This window comes from Empidonax traillii, unplaced genomic scaffold (assembly GCF_003031625.1).
Source record: "Empidonax traillii isolate 1590-97213 ecotype Southwest subspecies unplaced genomic scaffold, ASM303162v1 scaffold1498:size99784, whole genome shotgun sequence".
Taxonomy (NCBI): Eukaryota; Metazoa; Chordata; class Aves; order Passeriformes; family Tyrannidae; genus Empidonax; species Empidonax traillii.
In genome coordinates, this window is record NW_020956691.1 from 52,054 (window position 1) to 71,563 (window position 19,510).

Here is a 19,510-nt window from a genome sequence, read left to right on the forward strand (position 1 = left end):
TGTGAAGAAATTCCTCCTAATGTCCAACCTAAACCTCCCCTGGCATAGTTTGAGACCATTTGCTCACATTTGTTACTTGGGAGAAGAGACCAATACTCACCTTGCTACAACCTCCTTTCAGGGAGTTGTAGAGAGCAATAACATCTCCCCTTAGGCTCCTTTTCTCCAGGCTAAACAACCCCAGCTCCCTCAGCCGCTCCTCATAAGACTTGCGCTCTAGACCCTTCACCAACTTTGTTGCCCTTCTCAGGACATGCCCCAGCACCTCAATGTCCGTCTTGTTTTGAGGAGCCCAAAACTGAACACAAGATTCAAGATATGACCTTACCAGTGCTGAGGTATGAGGGGACAATCATTTCCCAAGTCCTGCTGGTCACACTATTTCTATTACAGGCCAGGATGCCATTGGCCTTCTTGGCCACCTGGGCACACTGTTGGCTCATGTTCAGCCAGCTGTTGACCAGCACCCCCAGGTCCTTTTCCACTGAGCATCTTTCCAGCCACTCTGCCCCCCTGTAGCACTGCATAAGTTGGCTACTCAGGAAGAGTTTAGGAATATAGTTAGGTCCTGTAGAAAGAAAATCAGAGAGACAAAGGCAAAACTTGATCTTGCCACTTCTGTTAGGGATAACAAAAAGTCTTTCTATAGATACATCAGTAGCAAAAGGAGGGACAAGGAAAACCTCCATTCTTTATTGGACATGGGTGGGAACATAGTTATCAAAGATGAGGACAAGGCTGAGGTATTTAACACCTTCTTTACCTCAGTCTTCAACAGTAAGACAGGTTGTCCTGAGGACAACTGGCTTCTGGAGCTTGTAGACAGGGACGGGAAGCTGAATAGCCCCCCTGTAATCAAGGAGGAAACAGTTAGTAACCTGCTGAGCCACTTGGATCCTCACAAGTCTATGGGACCAGATGGGATCCATCCTAGGGTGATGAGGGAGCTGGCAGAAGAGCTCGCCAAGCCACTCTCCATCACTTACCAACAGTCCTGGCTCTCTGGGGAGGTCCCAGATGATTGGAAGTTGGCGAATGTCACGCCGATCTACAAAAAGGGCTGCAAGGAGGACCCGGGAAACTACAGGCCTGTCAGCCTGACCTCAGTGCCTGGCAAGGTTATGGAGCAGTTCATCCTGAGTGCAATCACACAGCACCTGCAGGATGGACAAGGGACCCAGCCAACACAGGTTTAGGAGGGGCAGGTCCTGTCTGACCAACCTGATCTCTTTTTATGATCAGGTGACCCACCTGGTGGATGAGGGGAAGGCTGTGGATGTGGTCTACCTGGAATTCAGCAAAGCCTTTGACACCGTCTCCCATAGCATACTCCTGAAAAAATTGGCAGCCCACGGCTTGGGCAGGGGCATTCTGTGCTGGGTTAAGAACTGGCTGGATAGTTGAGCCCAGAGAGTGCTGGTGAATGGTGCTGCATCCAGTTGGTGGCCGGTCACTAGTGGTGTCCCCCAGGGATCAGGGTTGGGCCCAGTTCTGTTTAATATCTTTATCGATGATTTAGATGAGGGGATTGAGTCCACCATTAGTGAATTTGCAGATAACACCAAGCTAGGGGGGAGTGTCAATCAGCTGGAAGGCAGGAGGGCTCTGCAGAGGGACCTGAATAGGCTGGAGAGTTGGGCTGATTCCAATGGGATGAAGTTCAATAAGGTCAAGTGCTGAGTCCTGCACTTTGGCCACAACAACCCCATGCAGCGCTACAGGCTGGGCGCAGAGTGGCTGGAGAGCAGCTAGGAAGAAAGGGACCTGGGAGTTTAGATCAACAGGAAGCTGAACATGAGCCAGCAGTGTGCCCAGGTGGCCAAGAAGGCCAATGGCATCCTGGCCTGCATCAAGAACAGTGTGACCAGCAGGAGCAGGGAAGCGATTCTTCCCCTGTGCTCAGCACTGGTTAGGCCACACCTGGAGTGCTTTGTCCAGTTCTGGACCCCTCAGTTCAGGAAGGATATTGAGGTGCTGGAGCAGGTCCAGAGAAGAGCAACAAGACTGGTGAAGGGACTTGATCACAAGTCCTATGAGGAAAGGCTGAGGGAGCTGGGGTTGTTTAGTCTGGAGAAGAAGAGGCTCAGGGGTGACCCAATCACTCTCTACAACTCCCTGAGAGGAGGTTGTAGCCAGGTGGGGGTTGGTCTCTTCTCCCAGGCAACCAGCAGTGAGACAAGAGGGCATCATCTCAAGCTCTGCCAGGGGAGGTTTAGGTTAGATATTCAGAAGAAGTTCTTCACAGAGAAGGTAATCAGGCATTGGAATGGGCTTCCCAGAGAGGTGGTGGATTCTCTGTGCCTGGAGGTATTTAAGAAGAGACTGGATGTGGCACTTAGTGCCATAGTCTAGTAACTGCGGTAGTAGTGGATCAAGAGTTGGACTTGATGATCTCAGAGGTCATTTCCAACCCATCTGATTCTATGATTCTATGATAAGGTTGTTATGACCCAAGTGCAGGGTCACTTTGCCTTATTGAACCTCATAGTGTTGACCTCAGCCCATTGATCCAGCCTGTCCAGAATCCTCTGCAGAGCCTTCCTGCCTTCCAGCAGATCAATACTCCCACCCAACTTGGTTTTGTTTGGAAACTTACTGGGACTACACTCAATTCCCTTGTCCAGATCACTGAGAAAGATAATAACCAGAACTAGCCCCTATACTGAGCCCTGGGGATCACCAACCGCCAGCTGGATGTAACTCCATTCTCCACCACTCTCTGGGCCAGGCCATTCAGCCAATTCTTTACCCAGACCACAGTGTACCTGTCCAAGACATGAGCAACCAGTTTATGCAGGAGAATGATGTGAGAAACAGTGTCAAAGGGTTTACTAAAGTCTAGGTAGACAACATTCACAACCTTTCCCTCATCCTCTAAGTGGGTCACCTGGTCGTAGAAGATCAGGTCATTTAAGCAGGATCCACCTTTCCTAAACCCATGCTGGCTGGACCTGATCCCCTGGTCATCCTGTACGTGCCACACGTTGGCACTCAAGATGATCTGCTCCATAACCTTCTCTGGCACCAAGGTCAGATTGATGGGCCTACAGTTCCCCAGGTTCCTCTTCTGGCCCTTCTTTCAGACATTCCACTTTGGTTTTTTCTTTTTTGACTTTCGTTTTCCCTGCTGAATCAAAAGTAAAGCAGTCCCTTTTCAGATCCTTCCTTGCATCCTGAATAATATTGGAGCAAATATATCATGGACTGAGGAATTTATATGAGTAAGAGACATTATTAAAAAGTAATGGAACTCTAATACTGAAGAGCATTTCACATTCCTTTAGTCAGTTTTTATTAATGCAAAATAATTTTCATTTCAAGGTATGATAAAAATAACATTACAAAATATCTAATGCTTTCAAGTGGCTTTTTTTATATACCTAATTTTTCTTAGAAAGAGTAGGTCCCAAATAGCATATGACCATTAAAATTTACATGAAACTGTATGAATGTTTCCACTTTGTTAAAGTGGATTTTTAGTGTTCTTTCTTTTGTTCTCTTTGTTGGTACGCTATATCCAACCATCCTTCCTTCAGTATTTAATTTTAGGGGTATGTGTTATTCAAATGTTAGTTAAAAGAAAGAAGTACTACATATTGCATTTGAAAATAACCTGACAGCTAAAGTTTAATATGATTCTACAATCTTCATACTGGGTTGATGCCCTAATACTAATTGAATGGCTTTTATTAAACAATTACATTTGTTGTTCAAGGGTTTAAACTTTAAAGGGCATGTGTGACACTGAAGCTACTTTAAATGGTCAAACACCCATTCCTCACTGCATTTTACCAATTCAATCCATTTAGATGTAACCTTGGGTATGGTGAAAGACCCACCGGATGTCTTGAACAGGCAAAAATGCCTTGACGCTCTGGCTGCTCTACGCCACGCTAAGTGGTTCCAGGTTTGGAACATCATTTTACTTTCTTCTTGTAACCTTATGAGAGATTAGTTTAGTTGCAATATAAATGTTTAAATATGTGAAAACACTCAGTGTTGCTCATGCTAATAATACTTAATATTTTTCCGGTCCCTAAATTTAAATGTAGAGGGTTGAGTATGGAGGAACTGCTTTATGCAGTTATTGCTCATATGACTTTTTTTTTCCTGGTAACTGAGAAGGTGATGTTGAAAGCTTGACTCATTTGGGGGTGATCATGTCTTGTATATTTGTTATGTATTCCATAAGGCTGCAGAGTAACTTTGCTTTAAATAATGGAATATGTGTTTAATGTGGTTAGATTTAAGACTTTTTTCCTATTTCTTTAAGTGTAGGGAATGAAAGACGAGAAGCAACTGTTTGGTTTAGTGACTTTGCATTTGAGCAAAGGCACAATAAAGAAACCAAACAGATTTCCCCAACCTTTCAGTCTCTAACCTATGTCTTTGACCTTTATTCTTTTTATTTCTAATATAGAAAAATACTTTATTTATTGCTGCAAGTGAACATAGGTCAAAATGTACAGGTGATCAAGAATTATTGATATAACCCATGCACTTTGACTTCTATCACCTTAAATTACTAACCCTGTATAAAATACTGCTGTAAATGGCAGCTCATGGAATTAAGTTGTAGAATGGTTTGTTTCAGTCTTGTATCTGAATTTCCATTGAACAGTGTTTTAGTCTTTCAACAAGTCCTATTTGCTGTAGGTGCTGGGATTAATTTGATTTTGTATTGCTCTCAAGGCTAGAGCTAATGGTCTGCAGTCCTGTGTGGTTATCATACGTATTCTCCGTGACCTCTGTCAACGGGTTCCAACTTGGTCTGATTTTCCAAGCTGGGTGAGTAATGTTCTTTTGAATGAGTCTTTTTAATGCAAAGGGTTTTTTTTAATCCACTGCAAGTAAAGCATGGGAAAGTTTTACTACAGTTTTAAAATGCAGGGGTTTTTTAAGGAGTAATGTAGAGTTTCACTTGGGTAATTTTTTTATGGTTGGTTGGTTGGTTTTTTGTTTTTCCCCAACAAACAATCCAGATTATCTCTAAAAAATTAATTTTCTATGGTTTTGCAATTTGGAGCTGTAAACTTTTTTCAAAAGGAATTTTCTTGTTGTTTTGAATTCTTTGAGGATAGCATTCTTATTCTGTATTTTAGCATTTTTTTCCTTTACTCTGTATAAAAAAAATATTTTTTTCTAACAACCTACTCTGAATTGCTTGGACTTTACTGAAACTGATTAAAAATAATGTCAACTGTGCCCAGATAGTTCTGTGATAACTGAAAGGCTACTTGAAAGAAAAAATCACAGAAATTCCTGCAGTCATTAATATATTGTTTCTGCAAGATGAAACACTATAGTACTAGTCTTTGGATGTGTGACCATTAGCATTTTAATCAGTGTCACCTAGACACAGATCTCTAGGTTGTACCCAGTTACCTCTCAATTCTTGCAGTTGAGTGTTTTTGAAGCATTCTTTTACACTATCTTAAATGATGCTCTTCAGGAGTGCAACTTGTGTTCCAAATATTAATAAATGTGTAATCTGTGGACTGGACAAAGTCTGAAACAAAATCTCTGAAGCATATATATGTGGAAGTAAATTCAACTCTGACTCTTTTGTTTCATAGACCAAATCCTATTGCACTGTGCTGCTCCCTAATGTAGACTTTTCAGTTTTGGCAGGAAGAATGCTAACATTGTCAAGACAGTTACTGTAGCTGGCATTATTTCAATGAGAAATGTTTTACAACTCTACTAAGCTTGCCAACAGGAAAAAATGTGGAGCAGTTATTTCTGCTTTTTAAAATATTTAAAGTAAAAAAAATAATTCCAATTTCTGTACTATACTTCATGAAAGATATACTGTACAAATATAGTTTAACAGAAGCTCAGAAGTATGTAAGTGCCCTCAATATTGCTTACCAAGTTGCCAAAGAATAAACCCTGGTATACTTTTAGAAAAGCATCCTTAAAAATATTCCAACAAACAGCAGGCACATAGATGAAGAACAAGGAATGTTGTTTCTTATTTCTCATAATGGCCAGTCTTCATGAACGAAGAACTGGGGAAGGTCTTTACACCTTCCAGCCTGCGCATTGGATTTTTTAGGTGAGACACAGTGTGCGCGGAACTGAGCCCACCCTTTAATCCTAAGGTTCATCTGCCGGGGCCAAGCGAGCTTGGACGGTGGCAGCGAGGTCCTCAGGACATAGATGGATTGCCTTACAGGGCTAACGGGCTCCATCTGCCCGGGGAAGGCACAGCCAGAAGTAAAGAGAGGTATGAAGCAATGTGTCACAGAATCACAGAATGGGTAAGGTTGAAAGGGATCACAGTGGATCATCTGGTCCAACCTCCCTGCTCAAGCAGGGTCATCCCAGAACACATTGCACAGGATTGCATCCAGACAGTTCTTGAATATCTCCAGTCACAGAGACTTCACACCTTCTCTGGGCAATCTGTTCCAGTGCTTGGTCACATGCATAGTAAAAAAGTTCTTCCTCATGTTCAGGTGGAACTTCCTGTGTATCAGTTTCTGCCTGTTGTCTCTTGTTCTTTTGGTTAGCACCACTGAGAAGAGCCTGGCTCCATCCTCTTGACACCAACCCTTTAGGTACTTATACACATTGAGGAGGTCTCCTCTCAGTCGTCTCTTCTTGAGGCTGAACAGGCCCAGCTCCCTCAACCTTTCCTCGTAAGAGACATTCTCCAGACCCTTGATCAACTTAGTAGCCCTCTGCTGGACCTGCTCCAGGAGCTCCATGTCTCTCTTGTACTGAGGAGCCCCAAACTGTGCACAGCACTCCAGATGTGGCCTCACCAGGGCTGAGTAGAGGGGCGGGATCACCTCCCTCGACCTGTTGGCAATGCTGTTCCTAATGCACCCCAAGATACCATTGGCCTTCATGTCCACAAGGGCACACTGCTGGCTCATGGACAGTTTGTTGTCCACCAGGGCCTCCAGGTCCTTCTCTGCAGAGCTGTTTTCCAGAAGGTCAACCTCCAGCCTATACTGGTTCCCAGGGTTATTCCTCCTCAGGTGCAGGACCCTGCACTTGCCTTTGTTGAACTTCAGACAGTTCTCTGCTCATCTCTCCAACCTATTGAGATCCCTCTGAAGGGCTGCACAGCACTCTGGGGTATCAGCCACTCCTCTCAATTTTGTATCATCAGTGAACTTGCTGAGGATGCATCTGCCCCTTCATCCAAGTCATTGTTGAACAAGTTAAACAACACTGGACCCAGTATAGAACCTTAGGGACCACCACTAGTGACAGGCCTCCAACTAGACTCTGTGCCACTGATCACAAACTTCTGGGATCTGCCACTCAACCAGTTCTCAATCCATCCCACTGTCCACTCATCCAACCCACACTTCTTGAGTTTGCCTATGAGGATTTCATGAGAGATTTCAGGCCTATCAGTGTCTCAGTTCTCTCTAAAATGCTTCATGTCTTGCTCTTGGTACCTGATGCATTGCCAGTGACATGAATCAACATTGAAGTTTGTGCATTCAGTTGTTCTTTTGGCCTGTTGGCAAAATCTTACTGACAAACAAAAACAAAAGACCGATTTCAAATATATATAATTTCTGACAGTTACAGATGAAATTTTGTAGATTGAAAAAATATATTTTTCTGGACACAGAACTTTTCCTGATCTATATGCTAGAAGCCTGTTACAAGCCAAAGAGAGGTCAGAGCTTTTCAAAAAGACCCTAAGTAGTTGTAATAATAGAAAATATTAGGAAATCTAAACACAGACATTTGTATCAGCCTCTTTATATACCTAGAAATAAAAACTAAATTAGAAGAATTTTATCAAGTTCCTACAAGTTAGAAGGAACTAATATTCAAGATTGATTTATTTTTGTTTATTTTGAAAACTTTAAATCCAGTCTTTTTTGCATATAAACACCAGGGCATCATAATTCACATTTTCACATGATTGAGGACTTCACTATATTGTATGAGGATCCAAAAGAACTAGACTTGAATAAATGCAATAATCTACTTTTTTTCTTTCCTGCTGTCTTTTTCTTCATACTTGAAAACAACTAAATTACTGTTGCTAAAACTCAAAAGCTTGATCCTGAGTGATGCAGCGTAAGTACAGAAATACAATGCTCAAGAATTAAAACTTGTCACTTATATTGAACTAAAATAGAAAGGAATGGGCACCCTAAGTAAAGGATTGTAATCAACACTGCCTATAATTACTTGCATGCATTAAAATAGGCATTTATTCTTGGAAAATAAAAATAAAAGGCAACATTTGAGGAACTGTAAACTTGGGAGAGGAACCAAAAATCCAAACTCCCAAAAACACCAACAAAAAAATGAGAGACATGTTGTTTGAAAATAAAACTTGCCAAGGAGGTGGTATTGAAATATCCATTCAATGCTGAAAAAGCTAAGGAAAACTATTCTTTACTTTTGCAAAAATATTTTATAGGGTTTTTTTAGTGTCTAAAAAAGTAAACAATTGAAATATTCACAGAAAAAATATTTGAAATGCAGTTAATAATTTAAGTAGTTTTAAATAATATCAAATAATGTGTACATTTTAGAAAACCTGTTTATCATCAAGGGCTTTTTTACACTTGTTTAACATCAGGGAAAAACTTGCTGTGAACTTCAGTTTTGTGAAACTGAGGAACTAGTAACCACTTAAATGTTAAAAGATCATTATAATTTTGATACTGTATTCTCATAGAAAAAAATAATTTCTCTGTAGCATCCTGGTAATTTCATTAGGTGAATCAAATTCATCATTTTCATACTGTGTGCTGTTTATTCACGTGGCTGACAGATTCCAGTGACCCACTATATTTCATGCTCTCAAAAAATGACTGAACTAGTTGTCCAAGTAGGCTACTACTGTATAAATTTTTAAGAAAACTTTTGGACAACTTGACATGAGAAGCAGCATATCAGTATCAGTACTCAATGTTAATCTTACAGAGCTTTCTTTTTATTCATTGTTAACAATCATCTGATTTTTTTCCATTTTAACTGAAAGTGTTCTATGTAATGTCCTTCAAAATTTCAGTATCCAAAGGTCTTTACTGAACAACAGTAGTAGTTTTTTATATTTTATTTTTAATCAGTCTTCTAAATTGGCTGGATTTTCTTATTGTTGTTCTAGGCTATGGAGTTGCTTGTGGAAAAAGCAATTAGCAGTGCTACTGGACCACAGAGTCCTGGGGATGCATTAAGAAGAGTTTTTGAATGTATATCTTCAGGAATCATCCTTAAAGGCAAGTTGCATTTGATCAGTGTCTGTATACTTATGTTTAAGTAATGTAAAACCTGTAATCTTGATTGAAATAAGGTAGAGATGTGCTACTAATTAGCCTGTTTTAGGTGGTCCTGGCCTTCTGGATCCTTGTGAGAAAGATCCTTTGGATACACTTGCTATAATGACAGATCAACAACGTGAGGATATTACTTCAAGTGCACAGGTAAAGAAGTAACTAAATTTGATGGTTAGTTTTTTTGGTGGGTAGTTGGTTGATTTTGGAGTGTTTTTTTTTGGTTTTTTGATGGAGCTATATGGTGGACATGAATTTTCCTTTCTTAGAATATAGTCCGGTCATTCAAATGATCAGTCTTAAGCTAGGCAATGAAAATGTCACAACACAATGTATAATAGCATTCATTGTTTTACTAAAATTAACATATTTTCCTGAAAAATTTGAAGACTCCCATCTCTGTCTATATATGTAAAGATTCTTACTCTACAGTAGTATGTTATTAGATTTAAAATTACATTGGTATTTAATATTTTATAAATAAATCTGTGTAAGCTGAATTTTTAATATTTATTGCATCCACTTACGGTATTGGCCATTCATGCTTGCAGCTTAAGAGTTTACTGCCCCTACCTCTTCATTTGATCCTTTAGCTAAAGATGCATAATGGGACACATGACAAGCCTTGGCTGCTTCAGTGCAAGTCTAGCAGCTAAAATACTATTTTTAAGCTAATATGTTGTATTTTGTATAAAAGCAGTAAATGTGACATATTTTATTGTGTTGACTTTGTTGGGGTAAGGAAGGATAATAAGAGCTAAGGATAATATACCACTAATGTTCTTCATTAATTGTTTGATAAAGTATTTGAAATTGACATTTGTTTCTAGCAGAAATATCTTCTTTCCACTCTTCTTCTAGTTTGCGCTGAGACTCCTTGCATTCCGTCAAATACACAAAGTTTTAGGAATGGATCCATTACCACAGATGAATCAACGTTTCAACATCCATAATAATCGTAAAAGGAGAAGGGACACTGATGGGGTTGATGGATTTGAAGCAGAGGGAAAAAAAGACAAAAAGGATTATGATAACTTTTAAAACTCTTAAAAATGTCATTAGTGCTAAGATGAAGGTGATAAAAAGTCCATTTGTTGCCTTGTTTTTAAATTGACATAATAATGTCTGTTTTAAACATCCTAAACCAACTCAGTAATTAGATTTGGAAAAGAAAAATATACTTCTTCTGTGAGATTCTGAATATTTTAATGATGTACTGTATCAGAAGATTATGGATGGAAAGACTGCAAATGGAAACTGTCATTGGAAAAAATAGGTTTTTTCCTCATTGCATTTTCTTTAAATGTGTTGCTAACTTTAGTCTCCATCTCTCTGTCTCTCTTGTGTATTGTCTTATCTTGACTGTATTTAATGCAGCATTCGTGCTTCTGTTGCTATGTGTATTTTGATTTTTTTTTATTTAGAAGGTTTTTTTGATTGCCTTTGACACTAGTTGTATAAGTTGTATAAGTTACATTGTGTTAGTATAAACTGTTTCCCTCCCAATTAATATTTTACAGGACTTCATTTTGTAAAGTGAGACTGCAGGATTATGTTTTTGCTTTTGTTTTCCTAAATGTGAAGGGGTTAGAACACATAGTTATCCTGCCATTTGAGTGCTCAGAATTAAATGGTTTTGCCAGTCTTGTGGTGTTTGTCTCTTTAGTGTGATATAATGGTGTAATTAAGACAAATTTTTGTTAATCTAATCAAATTTGCTGTTAGTTGTGTATTAGCAGTATAAAAGCTAATATATACAGTATGGTCTTGCAATAGTTTTAAATCAGCTGCATAATGATCAAAGTTTTGCATGATGTTTTCGGATTCTTTAATATAAAGGCATTTAAAATTATCATTTTAGGTTTAATGCATAGGTTTTGTATGATTGACTTTGTGACATAGCAAGGTCAAAGCATAACTTTCTGAATTTCTTTTTTCAACCTACAAACAGAAGCAGGCTTTTCCCATTTAGACAAAATTAGTAATTCTTTCAGTCCACTTTGTTGATATTATATTAATGCCTGTCAGCCCTTAAAATAAAAGCTTGCCATATCAGTGCCTGTAAGGCTATTCCTTATAGTTATTTCTGTATACATTTTCTGTGATTTTTTTAAATAATTCAGATTTTAATAAGTAATATATTACTGAAAAAGCGAATGTTATCAAAGGAAAAAAACAACCCAGAAAATTGTTTGATGTGACCATATTATATGCTTATGTCTCTTTCAAAAAGCTAAATATAGCAGTGGTATAGTAAAATTACATCATACTATTGATGTATGCTCTGGTACACAGGTGTGATTTGTTGTCACTGCACTACAGTGGAATATGCAAATAAAAACTAAAATGTATTAAATTACTAAGATTCATTAATGTACTTGGAACTGAAGTTCACTCATTCTGTTCAGTGCGTATTATGCTTTGTTGCAAACCCATAAAACTCACAGATTAACACAGACTAACATTCTGGTAACTATTGATGGCTGTAGGAGTGTATCACATTATAAAGATCATTTGTTCTTTATGGTACAATTAAAAAAGCCTTTTGTTCTATTTTGAGGTCAAATTTATTTTTGACCTTTTTAATAAATAGCTCCTGGAGTAGGGGGATATTTTTTTTTAAATGTTTACTGCTAACAGCATAGGCCTGTGAAATAGAAATACAGTATTTTAGAAAAAATAGAGGGAATCTTAAGGAAAGATGTTCTTCAAGCATCAGAAGAGTGCAGTTTTAAAAGGAGTGGTTATTAGTGGTTAGCAAATAAAAGGCTTTCTCATTGTAGGAAAGATTTCTTACCAATTTCAGCCTCAAAAATACATTAGTTAACGTACTTTAATATTACTAGTTTCTGTTGTCCAGCCTTGATGTGTGTTTCCAAGCATGTACATGTTACTACTTGGTGGTTTCTGGTTGTTTGGGATTTTTCATTTGGTTGGTTGGTTTTTTTAAGAGGGATATCTTGCTGCCATGGTGTCTAATTAGCCATTACTGTTTATTTTGAAAGCTACAGGTATTATGTTATTATTGTGGCTAGTTCAACTCCATACCAAAGTTTCTTTCTTCATAAAGCAAACATGTTTTTCCGGCATGTGATTGACCCTAAAATTTAGGATTAAAAAAATCAAAGATGTATTTTGGGTTTCCTGTATTTTTGTTCTACTGGCTTTTAACTCTTAACCAGTTTCTGGATCTTTTGAACTATTGTATACCTAAAGGGATTCAAAGCTAAATATGAAGCTGTGGCTATGATTTTTGCACTGTGTGGTGAAGAGTGAATTTGCAGCTTATTTCTGTTTTACCTGCCCATTTTAATGGGCTATTTGAACTTTGTAACTTCTGACTCTTGTTAAGCTAACAAGAATGGAAAAACAAGGTTTTAAAAAGTACAGAGCTAGCTTTGTTTTTAAATATTACATCGTGTGCTTAGGAAGACAAAGCTAAGACCAAGTAATCAATTTACAAACAAGTAATCATTTTAATACCCTATGTTTTGAGAATGTTAGTGGTTTACTTATAAACAGTGTTTGCCTTTTTTATTCAGCAGTGCTGTGTGTTAAATCTCAAAGTGCCAGGTGCTATAGTCATAATACACAAAAGAGAAGTGTACACAGGAAGAATTTTCCTCTCAGTGCTCACTTTAGAGGAACAATTTAGTAAAATGAGAGCTGTTCTGTTTTGAAGTGATTTCAGGCTTTGACTTGTCTGCCTAGTTTTTAAGTATGTCCTGTCTGTGAGCAGTGTGGTTTCATGTGGGTTCCTGTAGAGGCATTGATAGAAATACAAGTCTGTTGGATACAGCCCATCAACTTCTTGCCCTGTTATAGAATGTTAATATGAATTGTTAGTCTTATAGAGCTATTGAATGTGATGGATTTATTTGCTGCTTCTATTTTTAGACCTATTTCACTACTCAGAAGTGATTTAATAGTAATTAAAATTATTGTATTGGAATCAACTTTAAATATTCCTACACCGTTTTTATGTATATTTAACATTCTTGTTACTTGTTGAATATCTACTGATGATGAGTGAAAAATTCATGCAATGACAAATTAATTTCTTTATTAAACAATTAAGACTTGTTTGCACTACCCAAATAGATTTTATCAGCATAACACTAGTAATAGAGAGGGAAAAAAAGAAATTGGGAGGCATAATTTGCAATCTGTTGGTTTTTCCCACTTACATCGTAGGTTTATATAGTTCAGTGATAGATTCAACCAGAACATCTGTTTTCCTTCTGTGTGTTTTTTTATCTCTGAAAGCTGTAAGCCAAAGAGCTTTCCTAACCAAAAAAGGCTAGCAAATTAGATTTCTTCTGATATACTTTTATAAATCTTCTCAAGAGTTCTCTTTTCCTGCAGTGTGATATTTCTCAGCCTTTTTAAAATGAAACAGACACCTAGTCTTTTGAGGAGGAAAAAAAATTTAAGGAGTGTCATCAACAGATTTATCACAATGGTTTTGATTTTGATGCCAAAACAGCACTGAAAAACTGCTTAGAGACAAATTTGTTACTTTAAACAGCAAGGTATTTATTGCATACAACGTTGGAGAGCCCCTGATTCGCATCGGACAAAGTAACTCTAAAGTTTGAGTGAGAAGTCAGGGTTTTTATTTGAGGAGATGTACGGGGGTTGTTCCGTTCTTCGGCCCCACTTTAGGGGTCTTCTCATCTCTTCTTCCTCGGTTGAACTCTTCAACTTTCTTTGTTTCTCTGAGTTCGAGTTAGGGTTTGCAAAACTCCCCTTGACCCACCACCCCTCTATCTCCCTGGATGCCATCCTCTCTTTATTCATGACTACTAGGTTGACCTTTCTGCTATTTTTTACTAGAACAGAACAGAACAAATTATTTCTGCTATATTTCTAAGCTAATCCTTAGAGCCTGGTCCCTGTTTTTGCTATATTTTAACATAAATATCTCATTCCTCAGAGCAAGGTCCCAGGAACCAGATTTCGGCCCCTCTAAGTTAACTCTTTAAATCCTTTCTCTGTTTCAATTTATATCCAAATAAAAATCAGGGTTAATTTTCTTAATGTCTAATAATTTGTGTTCTCCCATTTTGTTCCATTTTCTCATTTGGATTTATGAAAATGTGCAAATTATTGAATTGTTAAGGTTGAAAAAAGCCTCTTAGGTCATCGAGTCCATGTATATATATTCCTAGTACTGAGAAAATTTGAAGTTACTGAACTGTGTTCTGATGTTTTAGAGTTTGCATTTGTAGTGGGTTGACCTTGGTTGGATGCCAGGTGTGAACCAAACTGCTCTATCACTCCCCTTCCCAACCAGACAGGGGTGAGAGAATAAGATGGAAAACTACTCTGTAAGGTGATAAAAAGGCTACACAAAAGGAGAAAAAAAAAGTCATGATGGTTCCCTGGAAGACCCCAGCACCTGGGGAGACATTCCCAGAAACTGATAAGAGGATTAAACAAAGAAAGTCATGATATGGAGATAACACGGCCTTTTTTCAAAAACATCCTGCCAGACAGAAACTCAGGAAAATGACCCTTGGGCCTATGTCCCTTGTCTATCACCCCAAAATTACTTTATTGACTATAGCCACTCAAAATACCTAAGAAAAAGGTATAAAATTATATTGGACATAAACAAAAATGGGGGAGAAGTTCCATCAATTCTGTGGAGGTAGCTGACAGGCTGCCTTTTCTCCTTCCACTTCTGGGGATGCCTGGAAGGTGAGACGTATCTTATGCATGCTAATTACCTGTTTCTAAATAACTGGTGCTTACTTTTTCCTCATAGTATTCTTAGTAAGTTGCTGTACTCTGAAGTTTTTGCTTCTATTTCTTCATAGTGTTTTTAGCACTTTGCTTTAGAGTGTGTGCTTAGATCTGGCTTTATTATTACTACATAGTGTAATTTTTGCAGTTAGATGCTATTCCAGACACAATGAATCCCGTAAATTGTCACAAATTTGTATTAATAAATGTGTTATTTCGTGAACTGCTAGAGTGAGTCCATTTTTAGGTCAGTTTTGTTGATGGTGAAATAACTCATAGGAGAAACTTGCTGAGGGGTTTCCCTATCGCTATTAAGTGCAGTCCCTATATAAAGGTATTAAATGTCCTGTCCATCTCAGTGAATCTGTTAAGCAAAGGGTCTCCTCTTAATGAGACGCTAACAGACTACTTTGGACATTAAAAGGCTTTGATCTCCTGGGGGACACACTGATAGACAAAAAATAAATTAATACAGTGTCCTAGTTAGAGCAGCTGGGACCAGTTCATCACTGTGTGGGTGTAACCCAAACTGTGTATTCTACACCCTCTATGTCATTTTCCAGAAACTGTTACCAATAGACCATTTGCAGCAGCTGCCCAGAGCACACCTGACCCCTCAGGCTATAAGCTGGGTGTTAAGAGGCCTGTGAGATAGGAGGATGTTCCTGTCCTCATACCCATGACTCACAATCAACCATTGTGGAACTCCCTGCCCTGGAGGAGGTACTGGACATTCCTGCCAGAACCTGAGGTTCTTGGGACTTCTGGTACCACTCATTGGATCCAGAGGAGGACCATAACCTCAATCAGACTGCGATCACCACTCTTGACCAGACTGCGACCATCACTCTCACCAACAGGTTTTCCTTCTTTTTACTTTGGACTCAGGGGGACCACGTGGGGCTCCACACGGGGGCCAACGCACACCATTATGTTCATGCCCCAGAGTTCTGGGTTATGCATTTGGGGTTTGTGGGTTAAAATCCATAGCTTGTTGGTATAATTGTATTTATTGTATTATTTTTATTAAATTGTAACTGACTTATTATCTCTTCTAAATTGGGTTCATTTCTCCTGCCAGTTTACCATTAAACCAGCACATACAGGTTGGACAAAAAATTCTTTTCTTCCCCTTTTAACGTGACAGACTCGTAGGTTGAGATAAGGCAGTTTATTAAAACAAATGAGAAAGTTTGCACATGCACAAGTGAAGAGGAAAACAACAAGGTCTATTCTCTACTTCCCATTAGCAAGCGGTATTCGGCTACTTCCCGGGAAGCAGGGTTTCAGCATGTGTAGTGGTTTCTCAGCAGGTAAACACTGTAAACAATGAATGTCCCCGCTTCCTCTTCCTTTTCTTAGCTTTTATATCTGAGTTGACATCATATGGTATAGAATATCTCTTTGGTTAGTTTGGGTCAGCTGGCCTGCTTGTGTCCCCTCCCAGGATCTCGCCCTCACTTAGGGAAGGAATGCTACAGTGTGGATGCTGTGCTCAACAGTAGCTAAAACACCGGTGTGTTATCAACACCCTTCTAGTTACCAATGCAAAGCACAGCACTGTGAGGGCTGCTAAGGGGAAACGAACTCCAGCTCAGCCAGGCCCAATACAGCATTTTAAGAAATGATGTCCTAATAATATGTGGCATGTGTAAAGTTCCTAACAGGGTAAAGTTCATTGGTTTTTATGGATACATGGTTGGCAGCTACTGATGGGGATTTTTATCCTTCATAGTGCACACTTTCCCACTTAATGTAGCCTTACCATATCTGCATTAGCAAAGGTCCCCATTAAGGGTTGTACTCTCTAATATACATATTTTCCTAAACTGTTTTGCAAAGCCAGGGTCATTACTATTTATTCTGAAGGTAGTGATTTGTTCATTGCAGGATAGTTTAAATTCTATCAGCCTTTAGAGGCTCAACCTAGCTTAAATACTTTTACATATATTCTACATTAATCTGATGCCTCAGAGTTTTTTTGGATTTTTTAATTTTTGTAGATTTTAGAAGTAGTTGTGTAGTGAATGTAGATTTTAATGTAGCTGTACTTTCCCACACCCTGTAGCCCAATGTTTACACATACCCAAGCCTACTACCCCATTTCATATCAAGCCCCCCTAAAATTCCATTAGTGTGTTTAGTCTTCCTTTTAAGGTAGAATTGTGGGAAAGACACCTTAAGGTCTGGACCAGAAGATATCACATAAACACAGTGACCTTCAAGCCCAGAACTTTGGAGGAACTCCAAGGACTGTACGTGCTGCGAAGAAGATGAAGATGAGGAAGAGGGGGTCCCAAACTCCCCCAGACTCAATTCCCAAAGGGGCGTGTTGGGGGGCAGAACGGGGTAGAACTGGGGGGATGGACAAACCTGGGATTGGATGGACCTTATTATAAAATCATAGAACCCCTGTCTGAGCGCACTCGTGGTATGTATTCCTCTAGGCCTATGGACTCATTAAAGGACCTACTCTCTTTATCTTATCTCCTATACTAAATTGGCCTGGAGTCTTTTTCTCTGTGGTCTTTTAGGCAACAATCCTATTTGAGGCTGATATCCTAAATCCAAAAAAACCATAGAATGGTATCAAGAAACTTCTATCAATTTTTGAAGTTTCCTATATTTAAAAATCCAATCTTTCAGAATGGAATAGTTGACCAAGAGAAAATAAAACACACTTTCTGCAGTAAAAGGTTACTTTATCATTAAAAGGGAGACAAATGCGATGTTTCTACAAGAAAATTGTAAACCTTGATCCTTGTGTAATTTTTTACTTCTCTGCATGCTGCATCATGTTTGTGTTAATTGTATGCATATGATTAGGAAGAGTTCTGTCTAGAATATATAAGTCACTGTCTCAGTTTAAAATGAGACACAGGTGTTTTGCTGAGGATGAGTTATGAGGAAGATGCAAACTCCTCCCTCTAAGCAATTGTAAATCCGAAATAAAGAGGCTCAGATTGAGGGGAAAAAAATTGGGGAAAAAAGAAAAATAACAACCCTTTATTTAAAGATATATGTGTATTGGCAGAAAAAACGAAAGAAAAACAAGTAAAACAACCAAACAATACTTCTATACCCACAAATAATCACCTTCAAAACATATCAATAAGCAAGCAAAGAAAAAAGTGAACAGTTCAGTTTGCACCCTTTGGTGCAATTCTAACCATAGTCAACAGGGGGCCATTGGATCACTGAAAATGCAGAGCCTGCAGTTCTTTATGCTGGTCAGCAGGGGGCGCTGTGGAATCACTGGTCATTGCCACGTGGGGGTAATACCCTCTGGGGTGTGTTGGAGAAATCGAAAATGGGTTTCCCTCCCCCCCACACACACTGGGAAAGGGGACAGAGAGGAGGGAGAGAAGCAACAATAAAAAGTCCTCCCCAATGGGAAAAAAATTCACTCTTTCTGCTGGCCAAATCGTGCAGTATAGTTTTTCTTCTCCCTTTGATGTGCACAAGAACCACTGCTAAGAAAGAAACCAACGGGAATGGGGAAGTGCAAAGAAAAAAAACTAAACTCCCAAAACAGTTCCTCTCTGATGAAAAATCTAAGCAGAATCCACAACCGGCAACTACGCTGAGAACAAAACCCCAAAGAGCTTCCACTCCGACCTTGTTCCAGCTTTAGCAGCTAGCCAGAACTCCTCCTCCCCTCCCCGTTTCCCGGGAGATGAGAGGGGAAAAAAAAAAAAGAAAGAAGCTCCTCACCCCGTTTCCCAGGAGACGAGATTCTGAGGCCGTTAATTAGAAGGCAGTTTCTTTTGTACTCTTTAACTGCCCTCTTAACAGCCCTGCACGCATTGGGCAGGGGGAAGGGAAAAAATCCTGCTTAGTTTCTAAGAACCAGCAAAACCATGTCAGTGACCCTTATCACAACTTCTGGCATACGTTTAGGTTTGTCAATAATTTGTTGGTTATACAAGTTAGTGTTTTCTTACTGGTGGCAAGCCGAGTTGCATTGCTAACCATGCAAGTGAGAACAATATGAGAGAGGAAGGTACATAAATACAGGGGTTTACTGCTATTTTATATGCTATGTCATGTCTGTCCGCTGGCCCTCCTCAATAAAAAAAAAAAAAGAACAGATTTCTCAAAGGTCCAGACCCATATTTGCCATCCCCTTTATAATGGGTTTGCATGGCAGGGTTTTAATAGCAGGGGGAGGGAGCTATAGGAAGGGATTTTGTGAGAAAATACCAAAAGCTTCCCCTATGCCTGATAGAGCCAGTGCCAGCCAGCTCTAAGATGGACCTGCTGCTGGCCAAGGCTGAGCCAATTGGCAATGGTGGTAGCACCTCTGGGATAACATATTTAAGAAGGGAGGAAAACTGCTGCGCAACAGCAGCTGGGTAGAGGAGTGAGAATATGTGAGAGAAACAACTCTGCAGACACCAAGGTCAGTGAAGGAGGAGGGGGAGGTGCTCTGGGTGCCAGAGCAGAGAGTGCCCTTCAGCCCATGGTAGTCCTCAGCGGATCAGAGATCCACCTGCAGC

The 19,510-nt window shown here is 39.2% G+C and overlaps 1 protein-coding gene across 1 annotated transcript in view; it reads left to right on the top strand.

Annotated features, from left to right (window-relative positions):
* LOC114070280 (zinc finger RNA-binding protein-like) overlaps window positions 1-10,304 on the top strand; it is a 54,496-nt gene extending 44,192 nt beyond the window's left edge. Inside the window, exons 16-20 of the mRNA XM_027907608.1 lie at window positions 3,810-3,907; window positions 4,693-4,788; window positions 9,098-9,209; window positions 9,316-9,413; window positions 10,125-10,304. Coding sequence (XP_027763409.1) covers window positions 3,810-3,907; window positions 4,693-4,788; window positions 9,098-9,209; window positions 9,316-9,413; window positions 10,125-10,304 — 584 coding nt within the window. The remainder of the gene's footprint in view (window positions 1-3,809; window positions 3,908-4,692; window positions 4,789-9,097; window positions 9,210-9,315; window positions 9,414-10,124) is intronic.
* Window positions 10,305-19,510: the final 9,206 nt, after the last annotated feature.